Consider the following 17257-nt stretch of genomic DNA (forward strand, 5'->3'; position numbering starts at 1 on the left):
CTCCCACACTGGGGCCTTAGCGCTTACCTGAACATACTGAGCTGATGACTTGGTGCTCCTTCACGTGTTCCAGAGGAGCCTGCTCTCCAGGATGCTCCTGGGTGAAGACACGCTCCACAGGGTGAGCAGAGGCCTCAGTGCAGCTGGCCAAGAACTGGTGCTGGGACCCTGACCAAAGTAGATGAGGATCAGGCGAACAGCGCTGCAGCAAGGGATAGGACTGTACAGCTGACAGCCTCTCAGCTGCTCCCTTTAGTACTGCATCCAGCAATCTACACTGCTTCTGCTGGAACTGGCATGTGCCTTGTTTGCTGAGCTGCACACAGGAACTGGCATGTGCAGAGAAAACTGGATTTTACCCCTTTCCCTACCCACTTATCTGGTCACGGGTTACCCAGTAGCCAGAACATGTGCTTTAACATATGCTGAGAAGAGCAAGCAGAGCCTGGAGGATGTCAGTGGGTGATGAAGGCTCTGATACCACCATCTGCGTGACATGTGCTGCTGTGCCTCGGGCTTTGGCCTGAGCACTGCAGTTCCACCCTTGGTGGTAAACGCAAGAGCAGACGAGGCAGAGATGGGAGCATAGATTTGCCAGCAGAACTTTTGGATTCAATTTCCATTCTCAGTCGAATAGCTGTGTGCAGTTTCTTACTTGTGCTGCTTTGCAAACGAATTGTGCAGGACATGGCTATCCATCCGAGACCACCGGGAGAGAAAGATCAGCTTGATGCCATGTAGTCCCGCTGTGCCAAACTAACATGGGGATCAGGGTCTGACTGACTGGAAGGTCTGGCCTCTGCCTGGATGGCTGTAGGAGTCTAATGGCCTTTGCCTACCTCCTACGGCTTGAGTGCAGTCATGGAACGTCAGCAGCTGGAGAGGTACCATTGCCTGGATATCAGTGGTTGATCTGCTTTCTTCTCAGTAACCAACAGGGGTGCGATTCCTAGCGAGATGGATGTTGTCTACCTGCAGAGCCTCATGGCCATGTTAGTACTAAGCTGCACCCACTCGGATTATGGGTCCTCAGTGGGAGGGTGGAACGCGCACAGGCGTGTAGCGTACATCAGGACACAGAGCAGCTCACACAGCCATCCCAGCACCATCTGTAGGTTGACGGGGCCAGAAAGAGACAGAGCCACGACAGCCCATGGGAACAGGGAGTGAAGGTGAACTGTGTTATTTGTGTAGATGCTGGCAGGAAACCCCACCGGGTACCTGGGTCTGAGAGTCAGTTCTACAACACAGACGTTAAAGAGGGAATAAAGAAAATAATAGAGCACTGACTAAAATGGTCTGCAAGGCTGATTTCTCTCCATGCAGCCTCTGAAAGAGCAGTCTTTGGGGCTGTGGAGAAATAGGCAGCCTCCAGGCTGTAAGGCTAATGCAGAGCCACGGCTGTTTGTATAGCTGCAGAGCCTTTAAGAGAGACTTGGGAAAACTAGCTTGGATTCCAATGAATATTTACAATTACACTGCTCCAAAGCTGAATCCAATCACAGCACTGCAGTATGCAGGCTTTGTGCATCAAAAGAAAATGAGAGGAAAGGAGGAAAGATGGAGTTGCCTTTGGAGAGACTTATAAACACAGATCTCTCTGCTTGTGGCCAAACTAAAATGCTTTATTTCTGATAGGAGCAATTTATTCTTCAGGCATTTTGCTTGATATTAGAAAGTGCCTGGCTGTTTTTTTGAAGTGAGAGTCTTCAGTAGATGGTCTTTAATTCAAAATGAAAGAAAGGAAAGGAAAGTGGTGCCGTCCATAATTTTGATATTGTATCAACGAACTCCAGAAATTCAGGGAGCATTTCCAAACTGGATCAGGAGACCCCTTTCACTCACTATGTTCTTGGTTACCATGCGGAAGCAGGCTGGGCAGAGTTACCCTTGTTAAAACTGCACTTCTAATATGATATCTGGCTGCTTACCATGCTATGCCACTAACCAGGATGATCTAACAGAGAAAGGAAAGAGAAAAACTGACTGAACGCTCCTTGCAGCTCAGTATTGGCCTCTTCTCTTTTTGTGGTGGCGAGCATACAAAAATAACGGTGTAGGGGAATCACTGCATGATAAAAAGATGGAGGATTTGTGACTGCTAGATCGCTGCCGAGAGCTGTGTGTGCAGCAGAATAGGAAGTGTGTGACAAAGCAGAGGCACTGCTAGAAGCAACAGCAGGAACAGTACCCAGCGGCTCACCTCCAGGAGCTGCTCTGGTAACCTGCCCTTATCGCCCACTGAGCAACTCCTCTGCGAGGTGCTAAGGGAAATCGCCTTGGATTGTCTGACTTGTGTTCCTTGTGTTGGTAGGTGTGAGAGCTGCAAGAAAGGGCTTGTCTAAAGGGGTACTCGTCTGGATGCTTTAAGAAGTCCTACAACATGTCCCATGGGTTCCATATATTGGGAGCCTTTATGGAACTCTGACACACTGGAGAAGTTCTGGAAGAAGGTAAGTGTGAGTTGGGACAAAAGTACAGGGAAAGCCGGGAACAGTAAAGATCACAGAACCAGAAACTATGCTTCTTACTGTGATGCTGCATGCACAGGCCATCAGTCATCAGCGCCACCAAAGCATGGCTGAGCACTGAACGCTGCCTGCTGCTCCAACACACAGGGGCTGTGAAAAATCTGTGGCTTTGGTGTGTTCCTACAGCACCAAAAGAGCACAGCTCTTAATAATTACAAATATTTAAGGTCATCCTCGCATTCCACCGTGCAGACATTCCCTAGTACCATGGCAGCATGCAAGCAGATCCTTTGAGGGAAGTCAGGTTAGGATTTACACTGCAAGAATGTGCAATTACTTTGACACGTTGCTCGCTTACAAGCACACCTGACCTGGGAAAGCAACATCTGAAGGGCTAGATTCCTCCATCCCCAAGGCCCCAGCAGGCAGCATGTCTCCACCCTTGAACAGAGGGCAGCGTGTTGCTGTTTTCAGACTGTGCTAATCCCTTTGTGTGTTTTGAAGATGATGCTGTTTCCTGGTGCATTCCACCTTGTGGCTGCACAGATCCCTTCTGCTGGGTGGCAATCTTAAAGGATGCTGATGGGAAATCCCAGGAAGCTGGTCTCTGATCTGAGTCACGCTGCTGGTGCAGGGAAGCACTCTGTCACATGCAGGCATGGCACGGGGTGTTCCCTGCAGCTTGGCACATACTGAAGTCGATAGCCCACAGCAGGAACTTGCATTCAGTATTATGCTGCCTAAGAGGCTTAAAATCGGCTGTGAAGTTTTCAGTATAGCTACAAAAAAAAAACCTGTTTTCAGTTTCTCCACTGGTAGCTTGCTCCAGAAGGAGATGGTGCGATTTGGTGATTGATTCCTGGAATCTGGCTAGCGCATCTGCACTGGGGTATTTGGAATCACGTTGTGTAATACAAAAATACAGTCATTCATTTCACTCATTTAAAGTTGTCTTGTGGGAATGGCAGCTGCCCAGACAAATTCCACATGAAGATGAGGTATATGACAGAGAGCCCAGTACTGCGTGCAGCAGAAATAACAGCGCAGTTTTGCACCCACCAGGAAGCCACTTTCATCCATCTTGCTCTCCACAGCTTATTGTAGGTATTTATACAAGTTTCTGAGAGACACCAGTTGCTGTGGCCAAAACCAGCACTCCAGTTGACCAAAGGAGGAGTAGCATGCTTGCACCAATTTGGGAGATCCGCGGCGTCCTGGAAAACTCTTAAATAGCCACTAGTGTTAGAAGCAGGTCAAGGCTCAAAGTAGCAAATGCTGTTGGAGTAGCTGCGAGGGTTTTCTTTTGCCTATACTGTGTATCTTCATATTGGCTGGAATGTAAATGAGAGCTTCCTAATCTCAGTGGGGCTGGAGCACAGACTCAGGGCAATGAGCAAGATGATACAGGCAACTGAAGTCACGGCTGAGCTAACCCTCATCCTGCTGATGGCAGGAAAAGCTCTGCAGTTCTCTCGAAACTCCCAACTGAGCAATCCAGGTATGTGCAGGAGGCTGACATCAGCGTGTGGCTGTACAGCTCGGTGTCTATCTTCCAGCACTCCATCTCCTCACCAGCAGCCTGCGTGTGATATGGCCAAATGCTCTTCAGGACAGGTCCCGTGTCTTCTCTTTCTAAGACATGCACTGGGCGCCCACATTTCCAAATGTGAGCAGCTGATTTCCCAGCTGGGAGCTGCAGTACCTTGCCTCTCTGAGGTATCTCCAGCCTAGGGTCTCATCTCAGCCACTGTCTTGTCTCTGACAGTAGCCAAGAGCTGCTCTCTTGGTCAGTGTAAAAAGAGGGCATGCATACCATGGTGCTGCCCAGAATACTCTGCCAGCCTCCGGTGAGTCGCAGCTCAGAGGCTTTGGAAGCAGAAGTGAGATCTTGCATTTAATCAATATAAGTTGATTTTTTTTTTCCCCTCCCATTCAAATGTTTCATTTCTTTCTGAATGCACGTGAACTTTGGGAGCCCAACATATCCTGCATGAAGCAGTCTGACACAATGTATGATATTTAAAAAAAGAATTGTTTTTTGTTTTGTAGTGGTTACCTGCCAATTTATAGGCTGCTGCTGGTTCTTGTGTTAACGGGACAATGGGAAATGATCCTGCAGACAACCTCTGTATGCCAAACCTGATTTTCTAATCCTCTTCAGTTATTTCTTTTCCAGGCTAAAGAGACTATCTACTTTTTCCTCATATGGAAAATATTCTTTGTATTTGATCACCCTCATTGCTCTTCTCTGAAACCCTTCCAACTCTATTTTTCTTGAGTGAGGCAGACCGGAGCTGCATATGGTAATCACAATGCAGCTTCCACTATGGATCTATTCAGTGGCAACACTGTGATCTGCTCTCCATTATTTTCCTAATAATTCTTAACAGTCAGTTTGCCTTTTGGGCTGCCCCTGGACACTGAGCAAACATTTCCATAGAACCATGTCTCCATCTGTATCTGGTTTTATCCAGCACAACCCCGAGCCCTCACCCCTGAGGAGGGAATAGAGCCATAGCAGCTGGGACTGCAAGTGAATTCTTGTAAGAAAGAAAGTGTAAATGCCCCAGAACTTCAGCAGGGTTGAGACCACCTTGCTGTGTCTGATACCTTCAAGATTGGGAACAGCTGCTAAACATCTGACAAAGAAGAAATGATGAGTTAAGATCAGTGTCACAACACTGCAGCCCTGTCCTCTGTCAGGTATGGCTATCCTTGAGTACCAGCCCTGCCTGAGCGGCTGCATAACACCAAGGGAAGACGTCAGGAGCCTCCTACTCTTCACTGAAGCACAACTCGTGGTCAGGTCAGGAATGGCCCACATTCGCCTTGTGCTTGGACACAGAGCCTCCTTGAACAAAACACCCACGCCTGTTGAATATGGTCACCGTTTCACCACGATTCCTTCAGAGATCCCACCTTCACTTACCATACCAAGCACAAAGGCCATCGTTACACAGGCCACGGGACTGCTGACAGCCCACATCACACTGGAACCGGCCCCCGCACTTCAGCTGACACAGCCTAGAGAGCGGCTGGCTTCATCGCTCAAGCGTTCTGCCGGGTGGCTCCTGGTAACCTTTCACCATTCAGCACCAGCGCACCTAAGCAGAGAATGCTGCTGTAGTCCCTGCAGATAAATGCTGAAGTTCGGTCTACTACTGAAGAACACAAATAATGGCATGTTCTCTTAGTCCTTCTTCACATTTCCTTTCTGCAGATTCACCGAGTGAGCAGAAAGGGCTCGTGCAGTCTGACCTTCTATACCTGCAGTCAAGAAAATTTCTCCATGTTACTGCATTACTGCTGAATTCAGTAACTTGTTTAACAAAGGCAGCTTTAGAAGAGCGTTCAACTGGACTTGAAGAAATCAAGAGATGGTAAATGCCGTACTTCCTCCCTTGGCAGTCAATCCCTTTGCATCACTCCTACTGGTTTTTTTTTCTCTGATTATTGCTGTGCCAATGGGGTTAATGAAGCTTTCTATGCAGCAGCAGTATCGTCTCAACTTTGTTTCTTCTGAGTTTTCTGCTTTATCTTTTCTGTATTTTAGAATACTTACTTCTTTTTGGCCAGAAATTTAAGGTTAACCATAAGGAAAGGAAGTGCATGAGAATCCTCTTTTTCTGCCTCTATTTCTGCATTCCTGTGTCCATACACCCTGTGGAGGTTTTCCCGTTATCTTTTTCCACCTGCTGTTGCCATTGCTGCTGGTTTGAGAGAAGCCCCCAGAGCCAATACTGATGTGGCTGTCCAGGTGTACCACCCATCTTCCAATGGCTTTAGTGGATGTAACTGCAAGAACCACTGAACCATTATGTTTTATGAGCAGAGCTGAGCAACGCTGCTTTTCCTTCACTCACTCCTTCCTTCTTCCAGCAGGATCTCTGCTTTCTGCTGATTTCTAGTTCTTGGTTCCTCGTAGAAACATGTGGCAGCTTATGTACCTCTCTAACTCACAGACACAGAAGAACAAGATGCAACTTGCAATAGCAGTGGTGGAAATGGTTGACGTGATGGAGTAAATACAAGACAGCGCTGAGAAAGGCGTCACCAGCACGTGGGTGTTGCTCTTACCCTTGGTGTTTAGAACTCAACAAGACACAGCCCTGGGTAGCCTGCTCCAGCTGACCCTACCTGGGCAGGCAAGTTGGACCTAAATGATCTCAAGAGGCTCCTGCTCGTTATTTCTGTGACACTGGGCCTGTCCCTCCCAGGGAGCTGGAAAGACACAGGAGGCAGCTGCCCCTGCACTCTTGGTGACATTCCCAGGCTTCCTCCAGCACTAGCATCTGTAGTGCTGTGCCAGGGATGAATCCAGATATGCGGTGTTTGAGCAGCGGGAACGTCAAAGGTTGGTTTCTGAGTGACTGGGTTAGGTGGGCCCCCGTATGCACCACCAATCGCCTCATCATCCCTCCATCCTTGATGTTTGAAGGGAACAAGCTGGGGGATGGAGGGTAAAAGGAGGCGCAGAGTGCTTCTGTCTGCTCCAGGGTTTCTCTTGAGCTCTCAGTCTGTGCTGGAAATGCAGTAGGGCAGGTTCCTACCCCTTTTTGCCACTGTGGCTGTTTCCTCTCTCTCTGTTTTCACACATCTCGTTCTTTCTTTCTCCATTCTCTGGAGGGGGAACCTTCCCAAGAGCTGCAATGTTTTTTTAATAAGTATTTTTCAAGGAGCTGGCTGAGACCCTGGAAAGGATAATGAGATCATTTTCATTGTAGAATGCAAAGCCGTGCAAGGCTTTCCTGTTTGTTATTTCTCCCCTGTAGACTCCGGCCACGCTGCTGATCATTTATGTCTGTTGATAGCCCTTGCCAGCCAAACATGTGGCGCATGCCCTCAATGGCACCCAAATGGGATTAGGCCAGAGCTGCCAGTTTCCTACCAATATAGAGAATTGGAAATTATCACTCAAACTGCAAAGAAATAACCTGTACAGCTCATTAAAATTCCACAAACACCAAATAACTGTTCCTGGTTTTCCCTCTCACGAATCCACCTGGCTGCTGCAGTGGGCTAAGACACCACCTCCTTTTCCTTTCCCTTTCTCTCCTTTCCCTTTCTCTCCTTTCCCTTTCTCTCCTTTCCCTTTCTCTCCTTTCCCTTTCTCTCCTTTCCCTTTCTCTCCTTTCCCTTTCTCTCCCTTTCTCTCCTTTCCCTTTCTCTCCTTTCCCTTTCTCTCCTTTCCCTTTCTCTCCTTTCCCTTTCCCTTCTTTCCCTCTCATCTTCCCTGCCTCCCTTCCCTTCTTTTTCTTTCTCTTCTTTTTCTTTCCCTCCTTTTCCTTTCCCTCCTTTCCCTTTTCCTTTTCCTTCTTTTCCTTTCCTCTTCCCTGCCTCCTTTCCCTTCTTTTTCTTTCCCTTCTTTTTCTTTCCCTTCTTTTTCTTTCCCTTCTTTTTCTTTCCCTTCTTTTTCTTTCCCTTCTTTTTCTTTCCCTTCTTTTTCTTTCCTCTTCCCTGCCTCCTTTCCCTTCTTCTCCTTTCCCTTCTTCTCCTTTCCCTTCTTCTCCTTTCCCTTCTTCCCCTTTCCCTTTCCTTTCGCTTCTTCCTTTCCCCCCTTTCCCTTCTCCCCTCTTCCCCTTCCTTCCCCGGTCCCCCCGCCTCACTGTGGGGGGGGGGCCGGACGGGGCCTGGAGCCGCGGGAGAACAAAGGTGCCGGAGCCGCGCAGCGCGGGACGAGGGCGACCCCTGCCGGGCGGCGGCGGAACGGCGGCCCCCAGCCCGCACCCTGCAGCCCCCCGCTTCCCTGGGGCTGCTCCTGCCCTTCCGGGTCCCCCCACCTGCCGCCGCCCTTCCAGCTCACCTCCAGCCCCCGCCTCCCTTCCACCTACCCCTGCCCTTCCAGCTCACCTCCGAGTATCGCATCCCTCCAGCCTCCCTCTCCCTTCCAGTTCACCTCCAGGAGCACCACATCCCTCCAGCCTTCCCACTCACCATCAGTCCTTTCCCACCCTTTTTGGCATCCCACTGCTTTTTGGACACCCTCTCTCTTTTTCTTCAGGGCTCCAGGTCCCTTTCTGCCTCCCTTAAGCTGCTCAGCCCTCCCACACACACACACTTCTTTCCAGTCTCATAGAATCATTTGGTTGGAAAAGACTTTTGGGGTCAACGAGTCCAACCGGACCTGTCCATCGCTAAACCATAGCCCTGAGCACCTCATCTGACCTTCTTTTTATCACCTCCAGGGATGGGGACTCCACCACTTCCCTGGTCTCCTCTGACAGTGCCTGAGAACCCTTTCAGCAAAGAAATTTTTCCTACTCTCCAATCTAAACCCCCCGTGGCACAACTTGAGGCCAATTCCTCTCATCCTATCACTTGTCACTTGGGAGACGAGACCAGCGCCCACCTCTCTACAACCCCATTTCAGGGAGCTGAGGACAGTGATGAGGTCTGTCCTCAGCCTTCGTTTCTCCAGGCTAAACAACCCCAGGTCCCTCAGCTGCCTTTCCTAAGGGTTGCCCTCCAGCCCCTTCAGCTTCATCGCCTTTCCCCTCTGGGCCTCCCTTGTCTCTTCAGTCTCCATATCCCCTCCAGCCACCCCTTCAGTGTCCCCATCACACCCTTCGGGCCTCACCCCGTTATTTACTCTGCTCTCTGACCTCAAACATCTTACAGATTGTTGATTCCTTTTGGTTCCCCCCTCTTTTTCCAGCCTTGCCCCTCCTCTTTTTTTGGCCTTCTCATGCACACTGATGGCCTCCCCTTCAGTCTTTGCTTTGCAGGGATTTTTTTTTTGCCTCCAGTTCTTCAGCCTCCACCTGCCCTGTGTCCTCCCATTCATTTTTCAGCCAAGTCCTTCCCCAACGTCCTCCTTCTTTCCCATCAGTTTTTCCCCTCTCACCTTTTGTCAGCCTCCAGCTCTTTTTGGCCTTTAATTTCTTGTCAGCTTCCCAGTATTTTTTCTGCCTCTCACCATTTCTCACCTTCTTCTTCCTTGGCATCCTTTTACCCCATTTTGGCGATAGCCTATCTCTCTGGCTCACTCAAAATTCCTACTCGAGCCATCGAGAATTGTTCAGCTGGGAGCTGGCACACATCAGCATGATGCAGCAGTGCTCCACACAGCGAGCTTTGCCAGGCTCTTATGTGTTGCCTTTGTGAAATTTGTCCCTAAAATCAATAAGCAATCCTCAATGCAGCTCTCTGCAGCGTCTCATAGAATCACTAGCTTGGAAATGACCTTTGAGATCATCAAGCCCAACCATACCTGTCCACTACTAAATCATATCCCTAAGCACTTCATCTACCCATCTTTTAAATACCTCCAGGGATGGTGACTCCACCACCTCCCTGGGCAGCCTCTCCCAGTGCCTGAGAACCCTTTAAGTGAAGAACTTTTTCCTAATGGCCAACCTGAACCTGCCCTGGCGCAACTTCAGGCCATTCCTTCTCATAATATCACCTGTCACTTACGAGAAGGGACCAACATCCACCTCACTACAACCTCCTTTCAGATAGTTGTAGACAGTGATAAGGTCTCCAGCCTAGCTTTTCAAAGAGTTCTGGACTACCCCTTCCCCAAATAAATTTCGCACCACTTGGTTTATTTGCCTTGGCACTGTTAAGGAGTCAGTGTCAGTGGATGGTCATGGAGATATTTCTACTTCTCTTACCTATGATTTCTCGTATCATGTCTGTCCTTTGAGGTGGAAGAGCTCCCTAGCTTTAGACGCCAGCTGGTTGTCTCCTAGTTTCAGATCAGACAATAAACACATTCTCTGTTAAATCCTGCTGGTGAGATCCAGATGTTCTAGGATTCCCTTTTTCCTTCTCCCTTGCCTCCAGTCATGGTCTGAGTGCTGAAACCGCAAAGAACCTGGGCAAACTTCCTGCGCGAGTCATCTTCTCCATGCGGACCACTGCCAGCACAGACCTGCAGCCCAGCAGTCCCCACCAGACCTCGGTCGCAGCAGACGCAGCTCCATCTGCCAGGGTGGCCGCAGCAGGTGGGTGCTCTGGCTGCTCCGACACAAAGCTTGTGTTCTCCTGCACCTGTGTCTAACGGGTGGGAAGGCACGTACGTCTCAGGGAGAAGCATCTTCCACTCTGCCTCCAGTCTCAGTGAACAAACATCCAGACAAAATACAGCTAAAAAAATTCATGGAACAATAAAAAAGCATAAAGCTTCTAAACTGTGGGATGTTGGCCATTACTATGGCTGTCGTCTTCTCCTTTATCAGGTCTTAGACATCTGCTTGATTTCTGTGGTGCATATAGGGCAGGGGGAGCGGTTCTGATTATTTGAAGCTTTCTTTTTAAGTTCAGTGCTACAAATGACATCCAGAGATCACTCCGTGGTCAGGTTGAGGGAGACAGTAGGATTACACTGGGGGTCCCTTAGTTTTCACTCTTCCCCCCTCCTTCCTGACCCCTGTATGATCAAACAGATTTTTGTTGTATTTGCAAGTGCGTGTCCCTTGGGAAAGAATTAGGCCACATGACGATGGAGTGTGGTTAAGGAAAAAAACATAACTGTTTCTCCTGCAGTTAGAATTATTTTTAACACTAGTAATTTAATTTTTTACATGGTTTTTTTTCCACTCTTTCTGTAACTCGGAAATAGTTGAAAGGAGGCTCATCAAACATGTGAATTAAATACACCTTCATGCAAAGGGTCAGCATGGAAACTTCTAGCTGCAAACAAGAAGTGTTTCAAAAGGCGTCCAGCCTGCGTATGACATGATCATGTCCATGAGCCCCTCAGCCTGCAAATATCGATGTGCACGTAACCTCAGCTCACCTGCTGCACAGGAATAGCCCCCACCAAGCAGGACTGAAAACCTGAATAAAGCTTTCAGCCCAAGATCTCTCTCAGCACGTCTGCAGCAGCTTCCCGAGAGCCCGGATCACCCTGCTAAGCACAAGCCCAAGGACAGGCGTGTGGCTCAGGGCACTAAAGGGGACAGTAAGAACCAGCACATGGTCTCCCACTGCAACACAGGACCACCAGAATTAAAGTCTGCTTTAGAATCAGTAGCTGGGTGAACAGAGATGGAGACAAGTCGTCCAAACCTTGTTTTAAATGTCCTGGCACATCTCCTGTAACATTCAGTTTACTCTGCCATGAGTTAACTCTTAATGCATATGCTTTATTTCCAGTTTAAGTTTGGCTTGTTTCATCAGATTGAGATGTACTTTCACCTGCTAGATCTAAGAGCCTTCTGTTATCGACTCCACAAACCACTTTACGTACAGCTGTGTGAGCAAATTACCCCTCACTCTCCTCTCCACTAAACCCTGCTGGCAGCATCACTTGAGTCTTGCAGGCTGAGGCAGTGTCTGTGGTTCCTCTTGGAGCCCTTCCCAGAGCTCCAGCATCCCCCTGTGCCAGCACCAGGAGCACACGAGCTCCCATTGCCACCAAGAAACCACAGCTCCTTGTTGAGATGTGCCTGTCGCCAACTCAGTAATGATGTTGACTCCTTAGCCCACAGCTTCCACTCAGCACCCACAAGCCACGGACTAATCTGCGAGACCACCAGCACGTCTTCCACCAAGCCCCTGCTCCCACGACAGGTCTCTGCACTGCTGGAGCAGTGTCTGTGCTTTGCTCTTGAAAGCTGACCTTAACATTTTGCAGTGACCTAACATCACTTGGCACACCACAGCATCCAGAGTCTGTGTAGTGCTGGGATGCCTTCTTTGCTGTTTCCCCTTTCCTGTGTGCATGAATTTGTCATTAATGAGTTAATCAGTCATTTCTTTGTTTTCTTGCATTTGTCAGGTAAAAATACTTCTCTCTTCTCTGACGTGGGTGCCTCGCAGTTGCTGGAGGAGTTCACCATCCTCTGTGCTTCTCTGCATGCTCTAAGAGCTCATTCATGTTAAAGTGATCCCATCTGGGTTTTACTCCAAACTGATTTTTTCCTTTCCATTTGCTCCATTGCAAGACATTGGGCACTGGGAAAGAGATCACACACAGGAACCTACGTGGAGACAACGACGCAGCGTTTGGGGTGAGGTCGGCAGGGGAAAGCATGTGCACAAACCTGCAGGCTCACCTGTGGTGGCAGTTCCTTATCTTAAAAGGCACTTCCAGCAGAAATACTGCACTGGCAAACCAAACCCATTCCCTCAGCGGGCTTGATAGTGCCAGTCAAACCAGACAGGATTCTAGGGGGCTCTGTATTATTAGCATGAGTGTTAAATACTGAAATTTCAATCTGACGTCCAGTGGCTGCTCACAGGCAGCATTCCCTCCACGCCATGGAAGGGACAGTAGAAAACGGGCTGTCAAAGAAAGCCAGGTTAAAATGCAGGAGGAGACTTCTAAGCTGTTAACCAATTTACATAGTTGGAGAGTTCGCCTTTTAAAATACCACTCAAAACGCTTGGGTGCATTATGGAGTTGGACCTTAGGACACCTGCACTGGACATGTCTAGACAACATCCGATGAAAAAGCAAAGAAAATAAGGATTTAAAGTCTGCCCCATCCAGCAATTTTCACGTTTCCCACATGCAAAAGCACAATCATTGCTTTCTGAAACCTGGCCACTTAGGATGGCTGCTAGGAAATAACATCCAGCCACAGAGGAGACCAGTATCGGTTCCCTCTGAGAAGCAGAACATCTGACAGAGCCACACACAGCCCCTCAGCTGCCCAGGCGGTGGGTCCGCACCAGGCGGAAGAGCCAGCCTTTGCTCCAGGGCCACTCCAGATCTGTCCCTGTTACGCAGCTGATCACAGGCTGGACACGATGACCTGCATTTTTGTTAGGTGTCTGGGGGGATGTTTGCAAACTGCCCCCTCATGTGCACCGTGGCGGGTTCTGCCATAGTCGGGGCTGGGCGTTTGGCTGCACAAAGAGCATCGGGGGCTCTGGCACACCACTGGTATGTGCAACTACGATGGCTGGTGCTACACAAGCTATTTATGCATTCACATGGTTACAAGCAAGACCTTAACTTATCTCTGCTTCGGCTTCCCTGTGCAAAATGGGGATAATAACACTTGCTCATTTTGCAGAAGGGCTTTGCAGTTCAGTTCATGAATATAAAGTAGTTTGAGATCCTCTGATGGAAGGTGCTGGAGATGGACAAAGGGGTACTAATGGCACAAAGCTGACTAAGACCCAAGCACTGGTCTCACCCAGTTGTACTGTGTTTGCTAATCCGAGTGTGTAATCAGCGTATACATAGGCGACATGGTGGTTCAGGCTGTGTTAATACACAGCAACTTCAAAGCACGCTCTCAATATGAGCTCACGCTTCCCGAAAGGGGCAGCCAGTATCTGTGCACACAGCCACAAAGGACTGGCGATGCACGGAGGAAAATGGAGCGCTGTCTGCTAGTGGGAGTGCGAGATGGGTGTATATCTACATACAGCCATGGTGCTGCTCCTAGGAATGGAAAACATCTAAATCTCCCTCCTCCCTCCACACCTCTGCCCGTCAGCTCCTCCGAATGAAGTCCCAGCTTTGTTTTCCTGATTTCCATTTTGTATCCTAAAATATTCACTCCAAGTTCCGCTTGACAGACATCCCTAATCTAATCTCCATGTCTGCTTTCTAATTTTCGCAGTCAGGATAAAACAAATTGGCTGGCGTTAATTGCCTGTGCAGCGGCCTGGAGCTTTGAGCAGTGATTTACGAGCTCAGAGCAGGCGCTCTGCAACACATTTTTCTTAATTTATTTTTAATGAGTCTCTCAATTAATTTTCTTGGAAACATCTTAATGATGTTGGAGGCGGGTGTTAATGAGGTTTGTACCAGCGCCTCATTTTGCATATTTTAAAGTACTGAATGGCATCACAAGCAAGCTCCTAGTCCTAAAACAGAAAAATGCTTAAAGCTTGAGAGAAATACCCTCCTCAACCTATACTGCTGTCTCGGCTCAGGCTTTCAGGTTGTATGGGCCTGTTGGTGGCTTTGAATATTGGGAAGCTGAAGCCAGCCAAGCCCACAGGGACAGGACGATGATGGGCAGTGCTGGGGCATGGCTGGTGGCCGGCTGCTGCTTAACAGATGGGATCAAAGCCGGGACGCAGCACCTGGGCATGCTGCAGTTCTCCCTAAAGCCCCCATGCCAGCATCCCCTGTGACACGGGTGCCCCGACCCCGCATCCCTCTGGCCAGACTCTTTGGGCAGAAGAACCCCAGGGCACAAGGATGGGGCTGCCTGGGGCTGGCGGCTCTGGGGTGCTCCAGGGCATCTCTGCGGGCTCACGGGGTCCCCGGTAATTGCTGGTGCGTGTGCCGGCGAGAGGCAGCAGCTGGATCGCCTTTGTTTTCTCTCAGCATGTCAGTCTTCATTAAACCGGAGGGGAATGAAAAAGGATTCACTTTTGTCCCAGGCAGAACGTGGCAGCTGTTTAATTTCAATTAACGTGGTACTGAAAAGAATAACATTACGGCAGTAATTAAAGTGAGACAACTCCCACCCCCAGCACTGTGCCAGGCTGCCTCACCCAGCGGAGGGTCTAATTTGTCTGCCTCATCCTCCCAGACACAGGCTGGCATGGGCAAGCGGCTGTGGGTCAGGGCTGTGGGGCTGCCCCACAGGCTCACAAAGCACTAGAGCAGGGATGAGACTTACCAAAAGGATGGGCCACACATTAGCTGGAGGCAAGGACAGGTATGGCAGTGGGTCAGAGGTTCCCAGGGACCAGCAGCCAATGGGCACCTCCAGAAACACCAGCTCCACTGCAGCTCTCCTGCTCCAGGAGGAGGTGGTGGGGTTTGTGTGGCACAGCACAGCTCGGTACAGCACGATGCGATGCAGCACAGTGTAGGAAGTTGCACAATGCAACACGGCATGGCACGGCACAGCTCAGCATGCATGGCACAATGTGGCACAGCTCAGCACGGCTGTGGACCATCACAGCAGTGCAATAGGCAGTGTGGCAGTGGGCAGAGCCCACATGCACTAATGAAGCCAAACAAGAGGACGAAGGTCCCTGTCAGCAGTGGCTGCAAGTGAGCTGCAGCACCGCAGATCGGGGCCATACAGAGCGATGCCATGCTGTGCCAGCCTGCTCTGGGCTGTCCCACCATGTGTGCTATGTGCTACCAGGAGAGGGCAACTGGCTTTAATTAAAGCAGCAATAAGGCCATGCTGGAGCACCAAGGCAGAGGCTGGCAGCCGGGGAGGCTCTGCGCCCTGAGGAAGCTCTGTGCCCTGGCTGCCACTGCCTGAGCAAGATTGAAATCTGCAGGGAAATTTTGTTCCCGTGCACTGGTAGAAATTTAGAGTAAATTCAATTGCGTTCTGTGCAGTGGGGGTTAAGTGGCCCTGCTCGCAAGACCATCTCCCACTGCCTGTGGCTGCAACCCGCTGGTGGAGCGGGTCGTCATGGCAACCGATGATTTCTATTATGGTACATCTGCGTTCACCTTCTGGGCCCAGCTTGGCCTTGGAAATTTCCAGTTGAAACACTTACCTGTGAAACCACACTGAGCACCAGCGAGGGGTGAGAGCGCCGGGAGCCCTGTGGCATAGGCGGTCGGGGCCAGCGGCCACTGTGTGCTCAGGGCATCACTGGGCTCCAGGCAGCCTTGGCACCCACTGACCCACTCTGCTGCCCCGGGGCACCCAGGCTGCTGCAGCGCCTACCCAGGCACCCACACGCTGACCAGGGCTGTTGAGCCACAGCGGGGCAGCCCCATCCACTCTCCCCACATCAGCAAGCGAGGCCTGGAATGCACCCAGCGGCGCTGCGATTCTTGGAATGCAAGACCCCTTTTCACCAGCCAGTGATCCCATCCACACAAGCATTTTGCCTCTATGGACTGCTTTTCATACATTTGCACTGCGGCACACATCTACACCCAACTAGCACTGATTCTCACTCTCTGTGGCCACTGTCTTACACCATCCTTTGGCCACTCAGCAAACTGTACCCATGTCCCCCACCCGCTCCAAGGTGACCTGCAGGCCAGCAGGATGGGGCAATGCCCCAGGAATTGGCTGGAGGTTGCTTGCCCACCAAGACCTGACAGTGACTCTTTCCTCCTGCCAGTACCAGTCCATCCCCTGCACGCTGGCTGAGCACCTTCCTAAAAGCCCTGAGGGAAGGTTTCTGGCAGGTTACAAGTATGGCGTGTATGTGGATGTGCAGCGTGTGCTGGACTGGATCAAGGAGACAGTGGCAGATGACTGAGATGGGGCTGCAGGGGAATAAAACTACTTCACGTATGGCCGCAGGCTCTGTCTGTCTGGGGGCAGCGCTGTGGGGGATGATGTGGGTGTCCATGCCAGGGGTGAGCGTGTGCAGGCGCCTGCTCCTGGGGGTGCTGCCTGTGGGGTCCCTGCAGGGTGTGGGGACTGGTCTGCAGAGTTGCAGGGGTCTCAGGTGGTTCTCCCCCCGCTCCGTGGGTGTGTGTGTCTGTGGGGTTCTCCCCTCCCTCATGGGGTGCCTGTGGGGTTCTCTCCCCCTGCCTCCATCCACGGGAATGTCTGTGAGGATCTCCCCGCAATCTCTGTGTGTGCGTGTCTGTGGGGTTTTCCACGTCCAGTGGGGGCGTCTGCGCTGTTCTCCCGGCCCCCCATTGGGGTGTCTGTGGGGTTCTCTTCCCTCTCCTTGTCCACGGGGGTGTCTGTGAGGTTCTCGCCCCCACCCATGGGAATGTCAATGGGGTTCCCTACCCGTCCATAGGGGAGTTTGTGTATGCGTCTGTGCGTTTCTGCTCCCCCCACATCTGTGGGAGTGTCTGTGGGGTTCCTCTCCCCCAGTGTGGGTGTCTGTGGGGTTCTCTCCACGCTGTGGGGGTCTCTTCCCCTATATGGGTCTCTGTCGGGGTCTCTTCTCCCCCGTGTGGGTCTCTGGGGGGTCTCCCCTCCCCA

At 50.6% G+C, this 17257-nt stretch overlaps 1 protein-coding gene across 24 annotated transcripts in view; it reads left to right on the forward strand.

Annotated features, from left to right (window-relative positions):
• Nucleotides 1-15242, forward strand: part of LOC128853461 (uncharacterized) — an 86707-nt gene extending 71465 nt beyond the window's left edge. For 19 of the 24 annotated variants that reach the window (XR_008451996.1, XM_054078444.1, XM_054078452.1 and 16 more), the window contains 3 exons: nt 2315-6825; nt 10260-10420; nt 11038-15242. Coding sequence is in view for 3 of the 24 variants with exons in the window: in XM_054078460.1 (XP_053934435.1) it covers nt 2315-2345 (31 nt within the window). In the remaining 21 variants the exon portion in view is untranslated. The remainder of the gene's footprint in view (nt 1-2314; nt 6826-10259; nt 10421-11037) is intronic. The other 5 variants (XM_054078440.1, XM_054078461.1, XM_054078448.1 and 2 more) reach the window with 3 other exon arrangements.
• The last annotated feature ends 2015 nt before the right edge of the window (nt 15243-17257 follow it).

Source organism: Cuculus canorus, chromosome 13 (genome assembly GCF_017976375.1).
Source record: "Cuculus canorus isolate bCucCan1 chromosome 13, bCucCan1.pri, whole genome shotgun sequence".
Taxonomy (NCBI): Eukaryota; Metazoa; Chordata; class Aves; order Cuculiformes; family Cuculidae; genus Cuculus; species Cuculus canorus.